The sequence below is a fragment of the Seriola dumerili genome, unplaced genomic scaffold, assembly GCF_002260705.1.
Source record: "Seriola dumerili isolate Sdu_G_001 unplaced genomic scaffold, Sdu_1.0 BDQW01000432.1, whole genome shotgun sequence".
NCBI lineage: Eukaryota > Metazoa > Chordata > Actinopteri > Carangiformes > Carangidae > Seriola > Seriola dumerili.
Genome location: NW_019174687.1, coordinates 5,654,288 through 5,680,270, shown reverse-complemented (window position 1 = coordinate 5,680,270; position 25,983 = coordinate 5,654,288). Strand labels below are relative to the sequence as shown.

The following is a 25,983-nucleotide window of genomic DNA, read 5'->3' as shown; positions in this document are numbered from 1 at the left end:
CACTGAACAAAAGAAATAATTCTTCTCTCCTCTTTGTTCTCATACAAACAAGAATCTACTTTCTGTTTTTCTCCCTGTCCAAACTCTAAATGGGCGCCTTGTATGACAGGAGGCCGACGTCGTTCTCTTTGATGGCGTAATGGGCTCTTATAAATCACCTCAAACTAGCACACGTGAAGGAAACCACTCTAGATGTTAAAGGGATTCTTCAATTAGTTCCCCATTACCTGAACATTTTCAAAAACCGTCACAGCCACCACATCCCCTCTTTTACTCAATATCCTATTCCACGGGCCCCATTCCACTTCAGGAGGTCTGACGAGAACAGGACGTCTGCCTGGGCCCCTCGGCCCCCCAACCAACACCAGTTGTCAAAACTGCCAGCTCGTAGTTCTGGTTGGGCGGAGTGGGGAGTGGGGGTAGTTTGGGGGGGGGGTAAAGCAGATGGAAGAGGAGCTTTTGCGCTTTTTTTTTTTTTTTTTTTTTTTTTTTCTTCTGCTTATTTTAATTCCAAACCAGTCCCCAGAGACATTAAAGGAGGAAGAGAGTGATAGTTTAGTTGGAGGAGAAGAAGCAGCTATGAAGTGTTGACAGCTGTCTTTCTGTCTTACTTTGGCGGTGTAGGAAGGAAAGTTTTCAAGCTCTGTGCGATGAGCTGTGTCTGTTTTGTCGTTCTTAATGTATTCTCCTGCCTCCTGGTGTGTTTTTACACGCAGAAGAGTTTTCCATTCTTTGAATCAGTGTTTCACAACTTAACCAAGAGCTTGCCTCCTTTTTAATATTAAGACTTTATTTCTCATGAATTAGCCTCCTTTCAGGCCTCTAATATTATTCAAATAAACAATCAGATGGTTCACTGGATTAATTCTAAGGCGGTCACAAAGCCAGAAAGTTGGGAACCACTGCTCTATTAGTCATCACGACGTCATTGTTTCTTACAGTGGAAAATATGAAAGAGGAGGAGCGCAGTGACCAGCCAGACCTGCTCGGAGACCTTATCGATCCTCGCCAGCGACCTCCCCCCACCCCTTTTTCAATAATAGGATTGCCAGCTCATCCACTGCTCCCCTCCCCCCATCATTCCCTTAGAGCCCGTTAGTTACAAATTAATGACTAATCAATATGCCGTGGAGTCCCACGTGAATGTCCTTTTAACACTGATTTATGTCACGGCAACACACTCAGTCTCTTACTCACTGCGCTTACCGTCCATCAATTATAAACCAATCACAGCGAGAGACCCCCTGCTCTCCACATCATGCAGTTAAAAAGTTTTTTATTATATTTAATTTTATCTTCTTTTTTTTTTTAATAGACAGCACAGATTGGCGACCCTCAGGTGACATGCCGTGATGCGTGAGACCGGTGAAACGGCACCAGCACCCCGATCCCGCGTCAAGTCTATATCGACGGCGTATTTGGGAATGTGTTAATGTAGATTTGTATTGCATCTAGGCTATTTCGCTACGCGCAGTTCATCGCCTCACAGTCGGTGAGCAGCATGTCTGCAGACGCTGTCCCTAATGGTCAGGAGAATCGCTGCTCACCGACTGTAGCGACATGAACTACCGCGCGTAGCCGAAATAGACTAATAAACAAATACAAAAATCTTACATTAGACACATTCCACAATACGCTCGTCGATAATAGACTCTTAGGACGCACCAAGGACTCGGGGTGCTGTGCCGTTTCACGGGCCAACCAATCACGGCATGTCACTGACGGTCCCGCCAAATCTTGTGCTGCTCTATATTAAAAAAAAAAAGAAGTAAAATTAAAGTATAATAAAAACTTCTGATTCCACACTGCAGATGATGGAGTAGCAGGGGGTCTCTCGCTGTTGATGGTTAAATTGATTGCAGACGGTGTACAAGCGCAGGAAGAAGTGAGTAGAGACTGAGTGTGTTGCCTGTGACATAAATCCAAGTGTTAAAAGGGACATTCACGGGGACTCCCAGCGCATATTGATTAGTCAGTTAATTTGTTACTAACCGGCCTAAGGAATGACACTGGGGGAGGAGCAGTGATGAAGCTAGGCAATTCCTATTATTGAAAAAGCGCCGGTGGGGGAGGTCGCATGGCGAGATCGATTAGGTCTCAGAGAGGTCTGCGCTGGTCCACTGCGCTCCTCCTCTTTCATATTCCCACTGTAAGAAAACAATGACGTCGTCATGACTAATAGAGCAGTGAGTTCCCAACTTTCTGGCGCTTGTGAGACCCTTAGGAATTAAATCAGAAACCATCTATTTGGTTTATTTGGAATAATATTAGAGAGCCTGAAGGAGGCTAATTCATGGAGAAAAATTAAAGTCTTAATTTAAAAAGGGAGCAACTCTTCGTTAAGTTGGTGAAACCACTGATTCACAAGAATTGGAAAACTCTGCGTGTAAAAACACACAGAGGAAGGAGAATACATTAAGACGAAAAAAACAAACACAGTGCATCATTCCACAGAGACTGAAAACTTCCTCTCCTACACGCCAAGTAAGAAGAAAGAAAAGCTGTTTCAACACTTCATAGCTGCCTTCCTTCTCCTCCACTAAACTATCACTCTCTTCCTCCTTTAATGTCCTCTGGGACTGTTTGGAATAAATAAGCAGAAAAAAAAAAAAAAAAAAAAAAAAAAAAAAAAAGCCCAAAAGCTCTCTTCCATCTCTTTAACCCCCCCCCCCAAACACCCCCACTCCCCACTCCGCCCAATCAGAACTACGAGCTGGCAGTTTTGACACTGGTGGTTGGTTGGGGGGCCGAGGGGCCAGGCAGACGTCTGGTTCTCGTCAGACCTCCTGAAGCTGGATGGCGGGCCGTGGAATAGGAATGTGGAGAAAAGAGGGGATGTGGCTGGCTTGACGTCTTGAACAATGTCAAGGTAATGGGGACTAATTGCAGATCCCTTTAATCTAGAGTGTTTTCCTTCACGTGTGCTTGTTTGAGGTGATTTAAGAGTTACCCAATTACCCATAAAAGAGACGACGCTCTCGCCTCTCTCCTGTCATCCAAGCGCCCATTAGAGTTTGACAGAGAAAAAAAACAGTGAAAGTAGAATGCTTGTTTGTATGAGAACAAAGGAGAGAAGATTATTCTTTTTGTTCAGATTATCTTAAATTTTAAACACACCTGCCGTCTCGGTGTTTTAGGGCAGTAAGTCGAGGATTAGCCAGTCAAGCTCCCTGACACCATGACACTGATTACAATAACAGTGCTGACTTTTTGTACTTGTCAAAAGTTTGGGTTCAGAGGGTTGATATGAAAAGCCTTGATTCACAAGCCTCAAATCAGAATAAATCACGTGTAACCATGAGCCACCCACTCTTGCTGCTAAGAATGTAATATTTGAAACATATAATTCTAAAATAGTTGAGGAACCTACAGTGCTTTTGAGTAGTAGCTTGTGAAAAATCAATCATAAAATCATTTTCAGTTGCAGCTACATGGTTGTGGACCATTAATCAGCTACGACTTTCACCTCTACTGTTCCTTGGCCTTGCTGGCTAATTAAATACGGATCTGACCAAGAAGTTTAATCTTGAGTATGTTTATCTTTAGTTATCACAAACATGAAAGCTTGAATTTTTAAAAGCTGGATTTTGTTTAAAAAGCTGGGAAATTTTTTTTTAAATGTATCTTAGAAACTATTTGGACTCCCAAAGCAGTTTTGATCCTGATTCAGAATGTAAACTGCAACCCAACCCTGCACCATGAACAAAAGACCATAAAGCCTGGCAAATTATTGGGGAAAATCCAAGGTTATACTGGAGAGAAGAAGCGTCGTGAATACCGGACCTTGCCTCTGACACAGTGGTTCACCTTCTTGTTGGTGACATAAGGTCAGTTTTGTTAAATGCCAACCTGAATTTCCTGAAATGCGAAACTTAAATTCTTCTTTTAGTTTGTTCTAACTGGAAAAAAACCCACATAGGAAACCATGAAAATTCTGTCACATTGTCTCAACAACCTGTAACTTATGAGCCTTTCATCTAGAACAGCAGCAAAAGTTCCAGCTCACATACTCTCTCCGTGCCCGCCTCCAAGCTGCGACGACACTACACGACATGAAAACATGCCTCCGATGCCCTTGCGCTGACTATAATATATACTTCCTCACATGAGTATTAGACATAAGCAAATGAGGCCAAAAGGAGGTGATTAGGTTTTGTTCCGACAGTTATTGCGCTGCAAAATCTCCGCGCCCAGCAGCTGTTGCGCCTCATTCACAGGCACCGCTAAACGTCATTCCTCGACGCCGCCACAAAAAGGGCGATAGCATTGTAATATCACCGATTGAAATGCAGGAGCGGTTTGAAATTAAAAGATCCAAACCAGCGCAGATTACACACTTTGCCTACAATCCTCAGAAACAGGTCTAAAAAGAGCTGGGAGAGTCCTTCTGTGGCAATCCTAATTAGTATTTAATGAGTTTTTTATTTTTACTCTCTACCACAGTTAAATGTTCATTGCATTTTTAATTAATAAAGAAAACAAACTTTTGGAGCTGGTGTGTGTGCGTAAGTGTGTGTGTCAACTGTGTGTGTGCTGTTTGGTGTGTGTGTGTGTGTGTGTGTGTGTGTGTGTGCCAATTGGGGTGTGGAAGGGGCGGGGGATAATTACATTGAAGTCGTTGAAACAGGGGGTCTCTTAATCCCAAATGCAGTTACAACTTATTAAGTGGGAAGGAAGGGAGGGGCCACAACACAACAGGGGCCCCAATTCAATTCAGAACACAAGGAAAAATAATAAATAAAAATAAAAGCGTGTGATTTATCTCATGGCACCAGTTCATCTTATTCTGCACACAAATCGCGCCAAATTAAAATAAAGGCATCTGCGTTGGATATCCACAGCTGAGAACACTGGGTAAAAAAAAAAAAAAAGAAAAAACTCATGTGGTGAGCAAATTGAGTCCTGAACTTTGAAAAACTTCAAGGACTCTTTAGGAATTATTGGCTCAAACCATAAAGAAAAAACAAACAAAACAAAACATTTAGATTCCAAATCCTTCTGATTGAAAAGTCTTGGGGCACATCTTCAAACATGCAAGAAAACTCAAAGAACAATGCCATTTCCTTTATTTTTGGTTTGTTCTTTTCCTTTGCTTTTTTTCTGGGGGTTGGAACGGTCTCCCTCTCAGCTCTGGGTCATGAACCTCAGTGCTTTTGGCAATTTAACGAGCTGGAAATGTGTCTGTAGCAAACTGTAGGTGTATGAAAGTTAGCAATGAGTGCTTGGTCAGATGTGTTTAGAGCCCTTGAAACCGAAAGTACTGTTAAAGAAACATGCCTATATTCCTCACTGTCACACTGAAGAAGTAAATTCTTTTGGTATGGGGCTAGAACCGGAAAAGGGACCTCATTCCCGTCTCTAACGATGCCATGCTTTCCCCCATTTCCACTCTTCCCTGCGACACCCGAAACGCTCCCTGCCTAACCCTCCTCTTTCTCCTCACTCCCTTTCGGGCATTTCTGGCTCCCTGCACTAAATAAAACCATCGTTGTGTATTGTGCGACGCTGCAGATCCCGCTGGCATGAGCCTCTGCTGACAGCTTTATAGGACGATCCATGTGGGCAAACCTTGAGGCTCCGGTGCAAGTCGGGAGCAAGACCGAGGCTGGGAATGATGTGTCCTGGGAGGCCCGATCTTCATTCCTGGAATCGCACATTCACACACCACCAACTGCAAACAAATGTGAAATACTCTGTGCACTCATAGAAGCTGCAGCATACCAATTCCAGCAACGTTGGGCACTGGAAATACTAAAATATACTGAAATATTCACATGCAGTTTAGCAGTATGTCATAAGTTTTACGTGATGCATAACTGAACAGTAACATCACATGTATGCCACTTCCAACACACTAACTGTAAACTGTAGTTCTTAAAGAGGCGTAAAGACAGCGAGAGGGATGACGAGCAACAATGGCATGCAAACCTCGAGGAACCCTCCACAAGGCAGCCTGGGGCTCCCTCTGGCCCCGCCCAGCATGGTCTAAACAGAAAAGTAGATATTATTTGTTATAAAAAGCATAGAAAATCTTGGGTGGTTGACCTAAATGAACTATTTTAACTTGACATTTCATCAATGATCTTTATTGCTGTGAAAACCAGACAAAATATCCACTCATGCAGATTTAGATCTTTCATGTGCATTAAGCATTTAGCATTTAGCTAAAGTCATAAGCATCTTATATTGACAGCAAAAGATTTGAACCCATCCATCAACCATCCCTTCATCCAGTGTTACATTATGTGTATAAACACAAGAAACAACAAAGCCTGTGTCACAGTCACGGTACAGTATTTGATGAAAGTCATGTGTTTGAGGGTGGGGGTGGGTGGGTGGGTGTATGACGATTGAGGCTGCTCAGTTTTAGATTGTTCTGGCCAGGCAATCATCAAAGCATAAATGCTCACATCCCCTGAGGCTAACCACAACAATCCACCAGTTCACATGGCGGGTGATTCCCAATAAAGGACAGAGCTCTGTTGCTGTGCTGTTTTGCTCGGTAGCTGCTGCTGCTGCGCATCACATGAGAGAAAAGGCCTTCAGGCGGTGCGTCGTATCCCAGCATCGGAAAATGAACACGGGCCAAGATCCTTTGTGAAAAAAGTTCACATCCGGAGCAACATTATGAGAGGGAGCGACATGACACGGAGCGCTAATGGTTGGGAACCTACATCTCACAAAAGAGGATTCCTAATCACCAGTGCTATGTTTAATACCCTGGGGGGAGTAAAGGACACACACAACACACAAATACCACACAGTTCAGCTGCTGCATCAAAATCTCACTCTATTGCTCTCGTTCTCACACACAGCAGAGATGACAGCATCTACGAGCTACGTAACAGACGCCCCATGCGGCCGCCATAAAAGCAGTGCTTTCCATATGGAGCGCTTTGCTATCACTAATGATTAACCGCAGCCCGGACGGCACGGCGATTCTCACAACACTTCAAAGACAAAAAGCAAGGAAGATTCAATTGCTTTAATAGGCCCCGGGCCGACGCCGCACCGAGAACGCACACTTCAACCCATCAATAAATGTCACAGGCTATTTAAAGATGAGGGCAGTGATGTAATTTCCAAGTGGTGTACGAACACGTCTCGTCGGAACGGGAGGATGTGAGAGAGGTTGTGGACGTGCTGGGGAAAAATGTAGAGAGGATCGAAGAGATGAGTGTGTGTTTTCTGGTAATGAGCTGCAGCAGCAGCAGCAGAAGAAGAAGAAGAAGAACAAGACGCAGACAGACAGACACGAGCACAATCACAGCTAATCAAAAGTCAGCCAGGCTAGCTTTCCAAAGGGAAGACAACCATAAATATCTTTATTTCAAAGCGGACTCCGTGCTCCCCGACGGCGTGATGAAAAAGTTTCCCTTGCGCTTGTGAGCACGAGTGTTTTCTCATTTCCCCTGTCTTTCCTGCAGACTCTGATCTAATAATCGCGGAGTTAAAAAGTGATGCGTCTCGTACGGCGGTACAGCAGCGAGTAACGCGACTCTGGGGCCTTCGGTGTATGTCTATGGTGTAAATAAGGGAGAGCCACCGCCTGATAGAACTTCCTAGATGGTGAAGTTTGAGCCTCTTCACTTCCTCCTCACCTTTTCACCCCCCCTGCTGCTCCGGTATTATTGTAAAAAATAACAAAAAAAAAACAAGAGAGACGGGGAGCGGGAACATGCGGCGCATAAATACATTAATAGTGAATGTCAAAGGCTGTTGGGGAGTAAGTGGCAGAATACGTGATGAAGATGGCGAGGAGGGCAGCGGAGAGGAGGAACAAGAGCGTGAAAATTTCAGAGGATGCTGCAACACGCTGTAACGCCCGGCAAACTCCTCCGCTGCTTCCCTAATGACTCAACTGTTTCGTATGCATCATCACACAAGTCTTTTTATTGCCCCCTCCCCCCTCCCCTCCCCTCCCCTCCACGGTTTACATCTTACACTCTCACTCTTGGACATCTGCCTGCATGTTGGATATCTGTAATAAGGTCATTAGGTTAAAAAAATAAATAAATAAATAAATAAAGGGGCATTCTGCAGAAATGAAAATGTGAAAACCATCCTGAGCTGCTTCAAAGTTGACCCCAGCCGTATATCTGCCACACTGGACACCGTGGCGGGTTTTCTTGATTTTCGAAGAGTTCAGCGACTGACTGATTGACAAGAGCCATTCATGGGTTTAGTTGTTGGTTGGTTGGGGAAGGAGGTCTAACGGGGAACAGGCTGTGCTAATAAAAACCAGCAGGCTCTGTGGATCTGTGGGTCATCGCGCTGTGATTTAAACATGAAAAAAAAAAAAAAGTGGGACATTCCAGGTAGAGCCACACTTCGCCTGTACCCACAACAACACACACCAAGTCACATGAACACATTTTCACTGTCTCTCTAGCAAGGAACTGCGCACACGCACACACGCACGCACACACACACACACAGACAAGTGACCTACTCTCCAGTTTGACCTAGCTGTCATCATCAAACACACTCCATCCATCCTCCAGTTATCTGCACCAGACCTCTCCACTCAGTGTGTCCATATGTTTATGTGTGTGATACCATTATTCAAAGTTGTGGTTTTAAAGCCTTAAATCAAAAAGCTTATTAGATTATATATAATCCTCCTTTTTTCCTCTGTCTATTGTTTCTCCGTATGGCCCAGTTTAGGATGAATGAATGCAGAGGGTGGGGGCGGGGGGTGGAGGATATATGACTGTAGGGGAATGACACGTGATTAGTTAAGAACAACATACACACTTAAATATGGCTTCTTCTGATGATTTTTTTTATTTATCGATTAACACCTTCTTTATTTTTTTATTATTTAACTTTTATTGTTTAAAATCAGTTTTGCTAACAGCCATCTGGTCTAAAATGGATTACCAAGTAACCACAACGTCCCTGATTTGAGTCCATTCAGGAGCTTCTTTGTCATCCCCTCAGTGTTCCCAGTATTTTCTTTACGTTATATTATATCTGCTATTAAATAACGGCAAAAAACTCACAAATGTTGCCTTTAAAGTCGATGCAAACATCTAAACTTTTATTGATGACTCACAAACCCTCTGTCTGTACAAACTGTGTTACTACACCCACTGATGCATTATCAGGACAACATTGTACTGCAGGAAGTAGTTTTGTATATTTCTATCAGGATGGTGAGAAAAGGGACAGTAACACAGGAAGACTTCATGCTTCACATGATGGAAGACCCGTTTCCAGACTTAAACCTTATGGAGCTGGTTTGGAATGAACTGGGCAGGAGGTGAAAGCAAAGAAACCTGCAAATGCAACACATTCGTGGGAACTTCTGCAACAGGGGTGGGACGAACTTTCTGAACAATGTCTGATTTCCTTTGTAGAAAGAATGTCTGTTTGAATGTTTGTTCGGCTTTGAAAAAATGTGATTACATTTAGTTCAACGAGAAGATGAAATCTCCAGTTATTTGTTCTGTGTTTTAATTTCAGAAGCACTGAGACACTGAATTATGTAAATTGAAACAACAGCTTGAAAAATTAAGGTGCCCTAGAAATTTTGACTGGTAGCGTGGAACTCAAAAATACTACAAACCTAAAATAAAAATTTGTTGCACTTAGTAAGGACAGGCACTACTGCACACCACACTACATACATAATACATACAGTACAAGTCAAACACACACACACACACACACACACACACACACACACACACACACACACACACACACACACACACACACGGGATTCCAGTCCAGCTGAGTGAGTGATGTAGTAAGTGCCATCCATGACACCAAATGTGGGTCAACAGCCTTTTAGGGTCAGACCGAGCTCTTAACCCTGCACACTACTCTTGTGCTTAAACCCAAATGGCCAAGAGTTCCCCCACTCACACCCCTGCCTCCCCCCTCCCACTGTGACAGGCCCAATCCCATTCCCAGCAGGAGCTGAAGCACAATACGTCACACGAGCCCCGCACCAGAGTTAGCCCAGAGTGCTATTAGAGTGCTATTAAGAATGTTGGCAAATTCTTTGATCTGATGAATATTAAATACCTTAAGTGGATTCCACCGAGATGTTGGTGACATTAATGGCTGCGCCGCTTTAAACTCTTGTCTCGTGTCTTGAGAGGGCTTGAGTTTTTAAAAGTAGGTCTGAAGGTTGACAGTTTGAATCTCTGGTCTGGCTTCAAGAAACTCGAAGTGAAAAGTGGATGTAACCTTCGTTTCTTTCCTAAACAATAGAACCAGGTGTCAAACCTCAATGTCAGACAACACCAACTTTCAAAGTGTTTCTGAAAGTTGGCTTTGAATGCATCATGAGATTTCTATCTTGTTTACTTATTCCTTGATCAGGTAGTATGGCTACCGCAACAACAGGTCGGTTAGGAGAGGCTCAGTGACGGACTTCAGATTTCAGGTAAACACTTAGAGAAACCAAATCCTGCAAGGTTGGATGGTGGGTCCAGGTGGGCGGGGTTCGGGGCATGGCTGAGGATGGTGACTGCTTTGTTGTGACATCACAAAGTTACAGAAGTCCTAACGGCTTGTTTTAAGGCCGAGTTTCTGAATACAGGCTGTGTGCATTTCTCCATGGACTGAGAGCTGATACTTTCACAGTATTATACCTGCTTTATAATAAAAAAAAACATGGAAATCTCACTTTATATAATATGGGACCTTTAAAAATATAGACATATCAGCCACCATGTAAGAACTTAATATAAGAAACACTGTTAATTATAATGAATATTTGCCCTACCATATCGAAAGTTGTTTCCAGATCCTGAAATTTTTTGGATTACAGTGAAGAAAATACGAAATTGGGATGTTAAATCATTTACTACTTCAACAAGGCTAACCAGGCAGCACGAGGCTGTGGTTTTACAGGCTAGCCCCTGAGATATGGGTGTTTTTATGTGAGCAATACTCCTTTTCTTTGTAATTACATCCCTGGGCTGCTGGTAGAATTTTATTTTATTTTATTTTTTTAACTTGCCTGGTTGAATTTTCCTCCAACAGAACAATCACGAGGTGGAACTGTTTTTGAGGAGAATCAGGGGGATTTATTGTGGTTCTTGTATCACAGACTGTTTTCATGACTAATAATGTGCTCCTTTTTTAAAATCTAGACTAAAGGTAAGATATGATGAGTACTTTACAACATTTATACCAAGGTTTCAGGCTGACAATGTTCTCTATTATTATATTGTTTTGGCTTTGTTAAAGACACTCAGTGTTTGTATTGAGGATTACTTTATTTCCTGAGTGTGGTGTTTGCAGAAAAGCTCACACTGAGGGTCTTCAGACGGACAGTCAGTCTGGCTCCAAATAGGAGAGAATGACATCATCACGATATCAGACATGGTCAATACTGGGTGGAGATGGCACGCACACACCCACACACCCACACACACACAGAAACATAAGTGTAGAAACTTTAAACTCAAACACACCAATAACGCATTCCTGTCTCCATCATTTGGAAGCCGCTGACCTGTTCGTCTCTCCTAATGTCTCTGTGTCTCCACACTAATCACTTGTTTTCTGTTGTTCAGTCTTATACCTCCCAATGCCCCATGGGACTTTCCCCTGTGTCTGCGGCCTTGTGAGCCACATTTCTCACAAATGGAAACGGATTCAGATAAAGTTACAGGCCCAAAAATCTGAAAAAAAAAAAAAAAAAAAAAAAATCTCCTTTCTGATAAATTAGACATTTTGTTTGTGGTGGGCGTTGAGTATAGTGCTTCTGTTTATTGTATCTTCCATTATAATGACTGTGATAGATTTTTGTTGTGGTTGTTGCCGTCAAATAAAAAAAAAAATCCACTGTAGAAGCGATTTCTCAGGAATAAAAGAGAAGCTTTGTGAAGCTGCAGACAGCTGTTGATCACACAAACGACTGTAGTCATGTTGATCATGAATCAGAGCCACGTCGGAGGGAAATTTAGGACACCAACGTGCATGAACGAGCTGCAGATGGCCTCAAATGGAGATTTCATTTTCAACAAGTCAAAACCAGTCTTGATTTTTTACAGATTTAATGGATTGTTGGAGCCCTTTTTGAACTATGTGGGCCATTGAATTCATTAAAATGTACCCTTTAATTAAGAAGCACCTATAATACAAACGCAGCAGTATGTAGTTTCATTTCTGACTTTAATGAGTTAAAGTAATAAACGGGGAGACAGGAAAGTTTAAAGGTGGCACATAAAAGACCATGTGATCTTCTGATGAGGGGAACAATATCAAGAGCACTTAAACAGAGGACATGTCCCCTTTGATTGCAACATTATGAATGCCGAACATCAGTGCAATAATTATTTTGACAACAGTATAATCTTGGATTACTGTACATGTTCATTTAGCTCAGATCAAACACTTAATTCGGCTTCTGATTAGGACTCAGAGGGAGGCGATATTTAGTGTGATCACAGCAGGTCGCCTGCTATTAAAATGTTTGGAGTCTCCAGCTTGAACGCCCATTACAAAATTATGAGACATAATCCTCGTCATTAATGTGACATCAGTAATGCACTTAAGGGAGAATTCTGTTTTTATCTCCTGCGGTTGATGACATTTCCTGAAAATTCATTAAATGTGCAGTTAGATTATGAATCAGGGAAGGCTGCGTACATTTCCCTCAGCTGATTAAGATGTTTGAACACTATCATTTCCAAATGTTGAAAATATCAACATTTGGTTTATGGGGTGAAGAAAACATGCTTGTTTAATAAAATATAATTTCAACCATCTCCAGTGACCCAGTTTGATGACAACAAGACTGTTTCTGTGTTGGAAGTCCCCTCCCTTCAAATTGCTCGGAGTCTTGAGCTTTATTCATTGTTTGCTGTATAAATATACGAGAACTAATCCATCCCAACAATGTGACGTCACCAATAACATGGTTCACAGACTCCTGACCTTGAAAAAAGGAGGGAAAGAGGACATAAATATAAGTGAATACATTTTCCGCACTGTAATTTGTTTGTCATGACTGAACTGATCCAGATTTATCTGATACACCTGGGGTTTCTTTACCTTTTCCTTTTGTAAAGATCCCATATTTGACACTGTTCCTGTGTTTTATTTGAAGTGTTGAGCCATTAGAAGATATATTTGTGGTTTTAAGAACTAAAAACCATCTCAATATAGTTTTACATCTCCTCTCTCAGGCTTCTCTCTGGAGCTCTAGAAACAACAGGTCGGTGAGCCAATCAGAAAAGAGGGGGCTCTGATCCTCTCTTCTGATTGGCTGCCTGTTTTCTGAGTGATCAAATAAAAATATAGCAGATTACAGGTAAACTCTCAGAGAAACCAAATCCTGCAAGGTTGGATGTTGGGTCCATGTGGGCGGGACTTGAAGCATAAATGAGAGCAGTGTCAGCTTTGTTGTGACATCACAAAGTTACAGAAGTCCTGGCGGCTCATTTTAAGGCTCAGTTTCTGAATACAGGCTGTGGGCATTTCTCTTTGGACTGAACGCTTTGATACTTATTACAGTATTATTATAGAACCTAGACCTGCTTTATAATCAAAAAAGACATGGAAATCTCACTGGATATGATATGGGACCTTTAAAATATGTAAGAAATTATTAGGGTTTGTGAACCAGGATTGAGAGACCTTATTGTCATTCCTCTTGAAATCTGCTGAGCAGTATGCAGCCTTTTCAGACAAGAAACCAGCAAAAATAATAGTTAAATATTTTACAGTTCTCTATGCTGGAAAATGGATAAACTAATATTTCTCACCACCTACATCTGCTAAGAGTGATCTGTATATAATAGCTTTGATTTATAGGCCCTCCATGGATTCCAACAGGGCCAAGCCCACCTTGTTTGCAGAGCTATTTAAAACGACTCTGTCTTTACGATCCAAATTAACAAGCCCTTAGAGATTTGGGGGAAAAAAAATCTAATAGTCAAAACAGTGAGTTTGGTTTTGTGCCCCTGCTGCACAGTAGGTTTGCTTGGGTTTTCACCCCCCCCCCCCCCCCCGGAGACTCAGGAGGCGAACAAGATGTAGCGGCCAGCATGACAGTAACTTAAATCCTTAGTTGAAAAAAAAAAAAAAACTGAAAAACAGACTGATGATTCTGGTTTTCCAAAACGGACATAAAGCAATGTGGAAATAAAGTCGTCACCTGCCTGCTCTCATTCCAACCCAAGAACATCCAAATGACCCCTAAAAACCCACTGAGCCGTCCTCTCCCACATCCATAAAGGATTCCCCGGGGCAGAACATATCTCTCCTCTGTAGCTCTTGGCCTCGATCCAGGGATTAGGAGTGGAAGAGGAGCGGCCTGTCGCTCCTCATATACAACATAACTGATTCAACCATATAGAAGCAGATGGTGGCTGACAAACCCTAACTTTAATATAACCTATCTCACGCTCTGCGCTCATACATAATCATTTGTATATACGACATGTTGATGAAAGGATGGTGTCAGCCGTTTCAAATGATTTTAGATGATTCTCTGGCTGGTGAAACAGCAGGCGTGAGCAGCAGCGAGAGAATCCACCCTGTTCATTTGAAGCGTTTTGTATTTCTGCTGCCAATCAGCTAAGTGAAACACCAAGAGAAAGAAAACTGCACGTGTGAAAGCTGAAGCTCCCACTGCTGCCATTTTGAAAGGCTGATGTAGGAACAGAGTGGTATACTTGGGACAGTGCAGCTGTGGAAATTATGCATTTAATTACACAAGGCATCTCCAGTATCTAAGTAGAGAGAGCTTGTGTGCTCGTCTTAACACATGACATTACAGCAGCTAAAAAAAAGGAAAATAAAAGCATATACAAAGCAGAAACAGATTCTTACAACCAGTGGAGAGCCTTGATTCTGGAGGGGCTCAGACAAAGAAGCCCCCCTCCCCTTCACATGCAGACTAGTTGTCCCCTAAATGGCTCAGATGCCCACGATTTTAGATGTTCTTATGTTCCTTGAATGCCTCACATGCAGGCTGTTGGTACACGCTAGCTACAGCACACATGGGCCCAACATCGGAGGTTTTGAGGGAGCAGCAGTGCACTGTATAGCGTCTTAATGGGAGGTTTATAGTTGTGATTGCAAAATGGGCCAATATGAGGGGCCATCGGGGGCCCCTTTTCCCCTTATGAACCCCAAACATTTGCCTGGTTTGCCTCTCCTGATGGTGCGCCTCTGCTTACAACAAAAGGTCAGGTAAATTAGAACTTCCCTGATGGTGCCTTCAGGTTTCGTATATTGTATGACAGCCTTACTTGAGTCATAGCTTTTATTTTGAAAGAACTGAATCAGATCTCATTGGAGATACTGTACGTGTAGAACATAAACAGATGTCACATTATTTGAGTTAAGCCTGCACGCTGAATTTTGTGACCTACATGTAATGCCAAAGACAACCTGACCTCATCTCCCCTAACCATAACTCGTGAATGTATCAGTTAATTAATCAGTTACATAACATTACCAGAGAGCAGCTGAATGCATCCTCTTACCTGCTGGATGATGAACCTCTGCAGCGCTGAATATCACAAATATTACATCATTGGTCAACATGCAGCTCATTCTGTTTGCATTAGGCCTGCAGAAGGCGTGAATCCATAAACTAAGACGTGTTCAATTCACCAACAAGGCTGGATTTCCTACAGGGCAAAGACGGCATCTACTGTGGTCTTTTCATTAATTGCAAATCTTTTTAAGGATTATGCACCACAAAAGCACAATATTAACAAAGGCGGGTTCTGCATTATTAACTATTCTTGCAGCCCTGTCCCATAAAAGGAGCCTTGAATCAATATCAAGTCTTCAGATCTTTATTATTTTAGTTCATAGTAAGTGTTTCTCAATAAGGTTGTATTTAATGACCACATATATTTTTGCAGAACCGGAGCACTGGTTAGTTTCTGGGTCTGCAGGCAAAGTGTAGCTGACATTTGTGGTCTGCCGTGTTCACTTGGAGACTACAGGGTGCACACACAACATGCCCACCCACATTAGGTGGAAGCTAGATTGGGTGTCAATAGGGGCCCAGTAGTTGGGATGCAGATGTAGCTAGCTTCAGAGGCAGTATCTTGAATCTCTCCAGCCACCTACTGCTGATGAGATGAGTTTTCTCAGGTGCAAAAAAGTCCAAGTACGTCTGTGTTGTGTAGATGTCTTCCACCCGGAGGCCAAACATGGTGGCAGCTGATCAAAATTCTGTCCGTGCTCCCATCACCAGACTGTGGATTCAGCATTCAAAAGCGACAATTTCAGGCAGTCACGATGACCCTCAAAACAGAGATGTCCCCCAAGCTGTAGTAAGACAACCTGTTCTGCCCAGTTGAGCGGCGAGAACACACATTCACATTCTGCACAGCAGTGAAAGCCAACGTCTCGTCTGCGGGCCTATTCGCACATTACGAGCCAGAGAGTGGAGCAGCTGAGACGCAGAGAAATGCTGCCGAGCTTGATTTTTCTCAGGTCTTTAACGGTCGGGGAGAAGGGGAAAAGTCACAGCTGTGATTTCCTCCAACTCCAGGTTAGTCTGGCAGGAGAAAAAAAAAAAAGCGAACAAGCAAACCACTTTTCCACACAGTTTTCCAGCTGAATAGTTCACTTTATGTACTTGGCTTTAAAATTGAATTTGTCAGACTTTGAGCCCCACAGAAAATGAAAACAAAGTCTTAGCTTGAATCTCTGTTTAAATACAGAGAAAATAGAGTTTTGAAAGCTGATTCTGTGGATTCAACAAGATTTTGCACAGCAGCAGCAGCATCTTAATCAGAGCTGGTCCTGTTCTGCGGGAAATTAACCGTTGTAGAACATGATGTGATAATGTGTTAAATCATCAAACAGGGCAGACGCCTGTTAATGTGAAAACAGAGGAGATAAACAGATTGAGAAACGCTTTAAGGTCAGATGTGTGGGATTAGATAAACATGGGAACGAGAGTGAAAAACAACACGGATGATGTCTGTTAGTAAGTGGATTATGGGGGATAATGAGAAAGAAAGGTTTTTTTTTTCCTGTTGATCCCATCATACAGTGTAAAATACTGGCACCTACTGTTTTGGCCTTAGTTTGTAAATCCAAGAAAATTATATCTAAACTTGTAGTCTTTTAAATCTCTGTCTGTACTTGAAACGGTGTGTGTTTGTGTGTGTTTGTGAGTATGTGCAGGTTCTGGATACTCCTCTGTTCATGTTTCTAGTTTGGTCTTTGTGTTTTACATGCCTGATGCCAAACTGGGGCTTCTGTCGGGAGACCCGGAGGCCCCTAAATGGACAAGAATGTTGGATTAGCTGCATGTTTACTCAACACTGAAAGGGTGTGATTGAATTAATCGTTAAGTAAAGAGCAATGCAGCAACTTAATATTCATTTGCTGGCTACACACAGTCTTTAGGTGTCCAACCAAGGTTGATTTAACATTCACACAATTAGTTTGTGGTAATTAACTATTAACTTAAAGTTTTTGCCTGGTGGTATGTCCCACTGAAGCACAAAATACACTGAAATGATAAATGCCTTAGGCCACATGGACAGTGTGGGAAAAACTTCACACTCAACATCTGACATGTTATGACCATGTAATGAATGTGTTAGCAAACAGTTGTCTATTTAAATGTCTAGCAGACTCAGAGTACCATTGGCATTCACATGTTTGTCATGTCATGTTTCTGGACACCTGATGAATCTCAGTCCAATATTAAAGGACTAGTGTGTAAGATTTAGGAGGATCTATGGAAAAGGAATATAATATTCATAATTATATCTTCATTAGTGTATAATCACCTGACACTGAGAATCATTGTGTTTTTGTTAACTTAGAATGAGCCCTTCATATCTACATAGGAAGTGGGTCGCCCTTCCACCATATTTCTACAGTAGCCCAGTATGGACAAACCTTGTTTGCTCAAAACAGCTGCCATGGGTGGAAACAATGTTGATAAGAATGAAGTATGGTAGGCAAAAATGTAAACACTAAGCTAAAAGAGGCTAAAAAGGTGCATAGAACTGAGAGGGACTCCAGTTTAATGATTCTAATGACAAGCAACCCCTTTTGACTTAATTAATCAAATCACGCTTATATAATGCATATTCCTACATAAATCCATGTTTTAATCAAATTACCATAAACTAAGTAACACACAGTGAAACCGAGTGCAGATGCTGTTTCAGGATAGGACGCACTGGTCCATTTCTGGGGCCGCAGGCAAAATATATCATAGCTGCCATGTATACTCAGAGAGGAGAATGTATGCACAATGTACAGGAAAGTTGGAAGAACAGGGGGTCAACAGGAACCCATGGCTCATTTTTTCCCCAGGGTCCCCTCACAGGTTAATCCAGCCCTCACAGAATCTTACATGAGGCGGGAGCTTTGTGTTTACTGCGTGCGGCTGCATATACCTGCCACCATTCTGTGGCTCACACACACACACACACACAAATCTACAGAAACACACACCTTTGAGTTGTCACTCTCACTCGTCTACATTTCCAGCAAATACACATGTGCATATGAACAAAGTGGCTGCCATCTAAACATATCAAGGAACGACACAAGCACCAGCGCAGATACACACTATTAAACAATTCCTGCACACAGCATGCATGAAGTGTAAATGCGCGTGTGTGCACACACGCACGCACACAGACACACACAGACACACACAGACACACACACACACACACACACACACACACCACCTTATCGGCCTGCGAAAAGCTGCAAGGCGACTGCTGTCTGTTTGTTTGTCAGCGTTGCTGTTTCTGGTGTGTTTGTGATACAACACGACCGCGCTCGCTCCCTCTGAGGGCCCTTTATTCCCCCGGTGGAGATGAAATGTAATGGAGCCGATTCAATAAGAGCGCTGCCTCCTCGGGAAACGCGGAGAATCAAATCACACCAAATCCCTCAGAGCCTTCCCAGCATTCACTGCTGCCTTGTAGCTGGGAGGGGAATAAAACAATGGCAGCTAATTCACTTGGCTCTCTGCGTGCACTTACACCCACAAAACAGGGATGGAGTGTGATACAGAAGTGTTGAGGGCTAATAAAGGTATTCGACAACGCGATGGACTGCTTCACAATATGTTTTTAGTGAATGCAGCTTATCAACACCTGAGAAACATGAATGACTACTGGAACTGGCAAAACATTCTCTGGACATTGTCTGCTGTGACTTTACATTTCATTTCCTATTTTAGGGAATTTAGGAAAAACAACACAGTGACAAATGTCAGCAGATGACAATCATACACTCTGGGACCTCAGTGAGGAATATTTTTGTAGCTGTAATGATGGGAAAACATGGGGGAGATAAAAACACTCAGCTCTGGACAATATTTTGCTTGGCAGGGAGAAAGAAAGATCACCAGTGTCCCAGCAGCAAGGTTATGCAATTTGGTTGGGAGCCAAAACAGAAACACTTAAAAAGAGACTGTTTGCAACCTGATAGTACACCGTACCACCTACGCAACGCAACACAACCAAAACATCTTGTGCTTCTGAAAAAACATCCACATCATCCAATTTACTGTCTTGTTCAAATAAGCAGCTCTGAACATAAACAAGAGACATCGTCTACGAAGAAACAACGTCTCATCCTGAAAGTAAATGTTACGGAGCGGACTCTAGAAGAAAGAGCTAAATGTTGTTTCAGGACCGGTTGAGCACACGGTCCTCATGGTCATGGCTCTTTAAAGCAAAGGAAATGGCAAACTGTTCCCGAAGGCCTCTGAAGCTCCTTCAAGCCCCTTTTAGTTGTTTTCTGTTTTTAAACCTCCGCAGTTAAATTGAATTTTCTGACAGAGCGATGTCTGAAGGAAAAAAAGAAGCAATTAAAAATGAATTCCACTGGATATTTATGCAGCTGCATGTTTTGTTTTTTTTTGTTTCCCCTAAGACTGCTAAAGCGCCACGATGCTAAGAAAGTGCAATTGTACATTTTACAGCCCCAGGAGGAATTAAGAGACCACAGGGGTGGACTGATTCTGCTCTCCTCATTTAGAGACTCAAGAAAATGTTTTGGCCGTGTTGTTCAGAAGGTTGTGTCAGTGTCGGGGTTAGTTTGGAAGTTTGGATAACATGCTTCAGGAAGATGATGGTAACAATGTTGATGATTCTTATCGTTAGTAGCAGTTGTACTGAGAGTATGACAGCAATTAAGGGTTGTGGGAGCAGCATCAAAGGCGGTTTTGCCCGTTGTGATATATTTAAGCCTGGATTACTCTCCTTCTGTAGTCAAAAGTAGAGCAGTTGTGATCCAGATTCTGGACATGGTAAATGCATTGTTAATGCCATGGTTGTATCTCATCTAGACCATTGTAACGCATTATATTCCTGTCACAACCAAATGTCCATACAACATTTACAAAATGGTGCAGTGTTCAACAACGCTCTTCACTAAATCCACAAAATATAAACATTCTTCCAATTTTACATGCACTAATTTGACACCATCCAGCCCAAATATTGCTTGCTTGATATACAATATTATCTCTGGCATGCTATCATGAAAAATATCACAATGTTCTATATTATAGAATATCAGCCTAAGCCTTCCACTTACAACTATAGCCTGTGTGGAGTTGTTTACTGCACCCCAGAGTCTCAATCTGCTGATGAAGATTCACACTCAATTTCTGAATAGATAAATATTATAGTATTTACTGTTTGATACAAGTCTTAATAAAACCTGTTTGTAAGTTGAGGAGCTTCATTAGCTGGACCTAAATTCAGGCTTTTTTTTTTATCAGGGCAGTTATGACTACATGCAGTCAGGGTCCTGAGGCTTTTGGATTAGTTTTCCTGAGGGTTGCTACTGAAAACACACTTATGTTTTTTCTCATGCAGTTTTACGTATTTTAAAGCATTGTTACTGTGTGCATGATTTAGATTTTTTTGTGTTCATGTTGTGTTGTGTGCTTTGCTATGCATTTTCCATTCATCACTGTTTTAAATTGTGCTTGTGTTTGCAGTTGGAAGCCCTGCGTAACCTTGTTATGATATGTGTTATATAAATAAACATAGTTATTATTATATAATATTCTAAAGCTTACAAATCTCTCGGCTGCAGCCGGGGCCCCTTCCATTTGAGTCTGAGTCATAATCTTGTGACAATCACAACATGGCAGCGCTAACAAGAAGACCATACAAACACGAATGTAAAACCGTGACATTTTGAAAGCCATATCATGCTTGATTTGGGTCATGAACTGGGCATAAAATGCATTAAGCGCCACAGACTCAGCCAGTTAAACTGATCTGAGGCACAGAGCATCACCCTCAGTAGCGAGCTGACTCAAACGAAAACCCCAAACTGTTTGAGTTTCAACTTAAGTGTTAGTGTAGGAAAAAAAGTTTCTACGGACATGTTGCTTTGATCAAATCTCCACAGTCTTAAAGCTCTGATATCAGTTCATGCTGCCATTCGAATCCCACAATAACAAACACTCCCGCCTGACTCTCCCTCCTGCCATGGCAGGGTCTAATTCACTTCCTGTTCAGTAGAGGGAAGAAAGGCAGACAGGACACAGGAAACACACTTCCTGGTTCTCTCAGGAGGTATATTTTTCTTACTACGTGTCCCTGGCACCTATACTGCTGTAATCAAAGCCTCCTAAACAGAGCGAGCATTTCACCTCCGGGGCAGCGTGGTTAGCCATGAGCAGCAGATATACAGTGTGAAAAGTAACACCGAACAGCTGTGTTCATAACCACATAAAGAACATTATTCAGGCAGAACATTTTTTTGTGCTCTCAAAGGCCGCAGTCCAACCAAAGCCAAACATAAGTAAGACCTGTTGCTGATATTAATCGAGAAGACCAATATTGCCTCTGCCTAATTTCTTTGTGGTGGAAGAAAATGAAATGCAATAATGAGACACGTCTCTGAGGACCTGTGGAGCAGTTAGCCAAAGCCTGGAGTGCAATGAAATGCACTACTGAAGTTAAACGGTCATGGTTATCCATTTCAGGGCTGCAACTACTGAATACTTAATTGTTGAATAATGCATTCATTATTTTTCAGACCAACTAATTCATCATTTTACCTATCGATGTAAACAGTCAAGAGGCTCATCGCAGGTTCCCACTGCCAAGGATGATATCTTGTTTTTGTCCAACCAACACTCTAAAAATTCAATTCAATTCAATTCAATACAATATATAAATAAATATTTGCAAACACGGGACTAGTTAACACTTTAAATGTGCTGCTGCTGTTGTTGTTGTTGTTGTTTTGGGCTTTAGGGTGGAAGCTTTCCTGTAAAACATGTTCACCCCAAAGAGGTATACAACTAAAACCAATCACATACTAGACTGAGGGAGACAAAAAAGAAATAGATTGCTTATGTGGTTACTGAGTGAAAAAAGCTATAAACTTTAATAAGATGATGATTAGAGTCTAAATCATGAGTGAATTCCCTCTCTTAATTAAATAAAACTCCATATTTGTAATGTTGTAATATTATCTTCTGTTGTGCATGTGCATACTTCAACGCAGTACTGCATCCAGGGATACAAAAAAAGAAGAAAAAAAAAAAATCATACACTGACAACAGCAGAACCATGAATTATGAATCAATACGAGCTACAGCACTCTTGAAGTACACACAGGCTGCCGGGGCCATCTGGGGATGCGTGAAAACCACGACTAAGACAAACCCATTCATTCAGCCGTGGATGTACCCGCCTGCAACGCCTGTGTTTCTGCTGCGCTGCAGGCTTCCCTCGATTGGCTTCGAGTTTCCCAAATCCATCTTGGGGCCACGAAACTCAACATTCATTGATCGGAGGAGGATTTGGGAGCAACTCAGCACGGACCTGCAGTGCCGACAACTGCTGCTGCTGCTGCTGCTGCTGTTGACAAGACGCAGGCTTTTAGAAGATTCAGGCTTTTACTTGGCTGGCTGTCACTGCAGTGGACTTTGCATTGGTATTTAAGTTTCATAACGCCGCTTGGCTGCTGTAAATGAAGAGAAAGCAAGAGCACAGTGGAAAAAGATCTCAGTGCCAGCCCAAGGTGATTATTCTAAGTGAGTGACAGCTGTCAATCATGGGCTCAGACGGAATACATTCACAGAAAGGCAGCGAAATGCAGCAAAGTGAAGAGGCAGCAACGAGGTGAAATCAACAAGAGAATGAAAGACAGAGAGAAAGAAAGGTAGAAAAGGTCAAGCGGGGCAGAAAGAGAGACAGGTATTCAAAGGTTTTCCATTCACTCACTACCTCCCCAGAGTAATTCCACCCCCACCCCCCCCGAGACTGGCGCATTGTGTCTAGCAGTCGGCGAGCTGACATTTACCACCTGCCTTCTGTTGCTGTGATTATTTTCTCCTCCAGGTGTGATAGCCAGCCTGCCATCTCTGCGCAATAATGCTGCCTCAGAGTTACAAGAGCTGGGAATGCGAGGCGGAATCGGGCCCCCAGACAGACCTTTTCCCTGAAAATACCACCACTGGGCTGTGGTTCTGAATTGGGAGGCATAAAGGTTGCTGAACTGTGAATGGCAGCCCGTGACCCGGTCTGAACGGAAATGGCATCTTGAATGGGAATGTGACTCCAGTGGAATTCATTAGTGTCACCAGGTAATTAATTCATTTTTTTTCCCCAGGGAAGACAGTCGGCAACAAAAGGAAAATAAATGTGACGTGGGCTGCAGCTGAGGAGTTTGTTTTTAAAATAAGAAGAAGTCACAAAATTTTATAAAAAAAAAAAAAAAAAAAAAAAAAAAAAAGGAAGGAAAATCGACCCTCGCATCAAGCTCTAAGAGAATAAATCTAGAAACAAATGCATTAAATCCACCCCTACCTGTCTGCAGATGGAGGCCGGTCATTGCGAGCTTTGCTGACTTGGGTGTAGAGGGAATCGGAGTGCTGCTGCTGGTGGTGTGGATGGATGTGGGGGTATTCGTCTCGGGGGCTGTGGGGTCGGCTGTGACCGCTGTCCACGGAGCTGTTCAGGGGGTTGATTCCGGCGTACGTGTGCTCCTCCTCAGAGGACCTCTCCGGCGTGCGGCTTATGTCCAGAATCTCGGCGTAGTCCCGTTCCCTGGCCTGTCGCTCTCTCAGCTCCCTGGTCTTGGCCTGGATCCTGGTGAGGAAGATGATGGAGGACACGTTGATGCTAAAAGTCTAGATTTCCTGGCTGAAACTTCAATACTAAGTCCAAATAAATACAGTCCTGTGTAGCTTGGGGCCATCTCTATTAAAAATCTTTGCAGTTTTTGAACTGTACTGCATTCTGTTGTTATGTTACCAAATTCCTCCATGTGTTATTGTTACACATTCATGTCACATTCATGTATCAAGGACTATCAAATACACCTGTGTTTTATTGTGTTATCCTTGGCAAGCATACTGCAAATGCTGCTTTTTGTTGTAAAGCAAATTGGCCAGAAAATGTAACATTTACAGTTCATTTACTCTCAGATGAAAGTCCTTTCCATATTGACTTGACTATGGGGAGACTGACAGAAGAATAAGCCTGAGTTTGGTCATTTTAAATATTATAAGAGAGTTGTATTTTATTATACAAACATTTCAAGGTCTGAAATAGTCTCATTTGTCAAAGTTCAGCCTCAGTAAGTGGAATGAAAAGTAAAGAGGTACTGTCACCCTGAGCTACAGCACCTCTTGTAAGTGACATTAAAGGGCTATTGCAAACATATATTTTTATATACTATATTTATATATTGATAACAGCACAATAATAGCAACATAAAAGAAATACTATTGCAGGATACAGGCAGAAAAAAAAAGATGTAAACATATTATATTACATATTTAGCACTGCACAGGTGAAACCTTTATGTTGCTAAAGCTCTATACACATGCTGTAAACCTCAGGTGTCACATTAACAAAACACCAGACGCACCGCTGCAACATCTGCAAGTGATTGTTTACTGTGCCTTTTTAGCTTTCCATTACAGAAAAGAGAGAAGATGTGGAGTCTATTATTTATGCTTTTTTTCCCCAATGAATAATACCATAAACAATGCATAATAGTCTCTCGCCCCCTCAACACCTCGAACAAAGAAAGCACTTTGTATTCAGAGTGCTGCTAATGTATAGCTGCTACCCTTTTCTCTCTGTGTCTCTCAAACACACACACACACACACACACACACACGTCTGACACCTTTCTGTCTCACACACAGAAGAACTAAAACACACAGAAATCATACGTACACTCTTTCTCTTTAGGCCATTATCTTGTGAATAACTGGCAACACCATTTTCTACAGCAGGGGGACTACCTATTGCGCAGCCCCATAATTACAGCCATGCCAATTATCAGAGCTTTACAACTACCAATTATCATACTGCTCTCTTTTCTCCAGGCCCCTTTTTAATGGCAGCGAGAAAGCGAATGGGACAGCCGCAGTGGTGGCGAGGTAGGGGGTGCAACTTCACTGAACACACAGCGGGCTGAAATCTGAAATGCTTCCTCCAGAAAATTTGCATGCTGTGCATAACGAAACAATAAGTCTGATAAGGAGAGCTCCCCATTGGAGGGAGCACAATGTGAATTAAAAGAACAGAAATGAGAGGGATTACTTTAAAACACCTAAATAAGGCTGCTAATGAACTTGATAACTAACAGCTCCCCACTGAATCTGGACAGGGGTAACAATCTTTTTTAGCAAAATATACACTTACTCCGACAACTCAACCTATGTCAGATGAAAGCTTGTGGATTTGCACACTGCGTCTGTACTATTTGTGGACTCAGCAATTATCTAATGGCGCAGAAGGAAGCAGGGCCCTTGAGGGATCTATCTTTAAACCCAGAGGAAAAACAGTGTTTTCCATCAGAGAAAGCAGCAGCAGGAGTGGGAGCAGCTACTGATTGTATACACAAGCACAGTGGCTGATAAGATAAGGCCAGACATACCAATCCAGCCGCCTGGCCTTCGCCGTGCAGACCCCATTCCATAACGAGGCCCTGGACGGGGTCAACGGGGCCAGTTTCTGAGTGAGGAAGGATGCAGCTTTGAACCAGTTGTGTTATGTGACAAAGGACACA

The 25,983-nt window shown here is 42.4% G+C and overlaps 1 protein-coding gene across 1 annotated transcript in view; it reads right to left on the bottom strand.

Moving 5' to 3' along the window:
* The window catches only part of pard3 (par-3 family cell polarity regulator), a 250,040-nt gene that overhangs the window by 36,355 nt on the left and 187,702 nt on the right, over positions 1–25,983 (bottom strand). Inside the window, exon 23 of the mRNA XM_022761762.1 lies at positions 23,766–24,047. Within this exon, the coding sequence (XP_022617483.1) occupies positions 23,766–24,047 (282 nt within the window). The remainder of the gene's footprint in view (positions 1–23,765; positions 24,048–25,983) is intronic.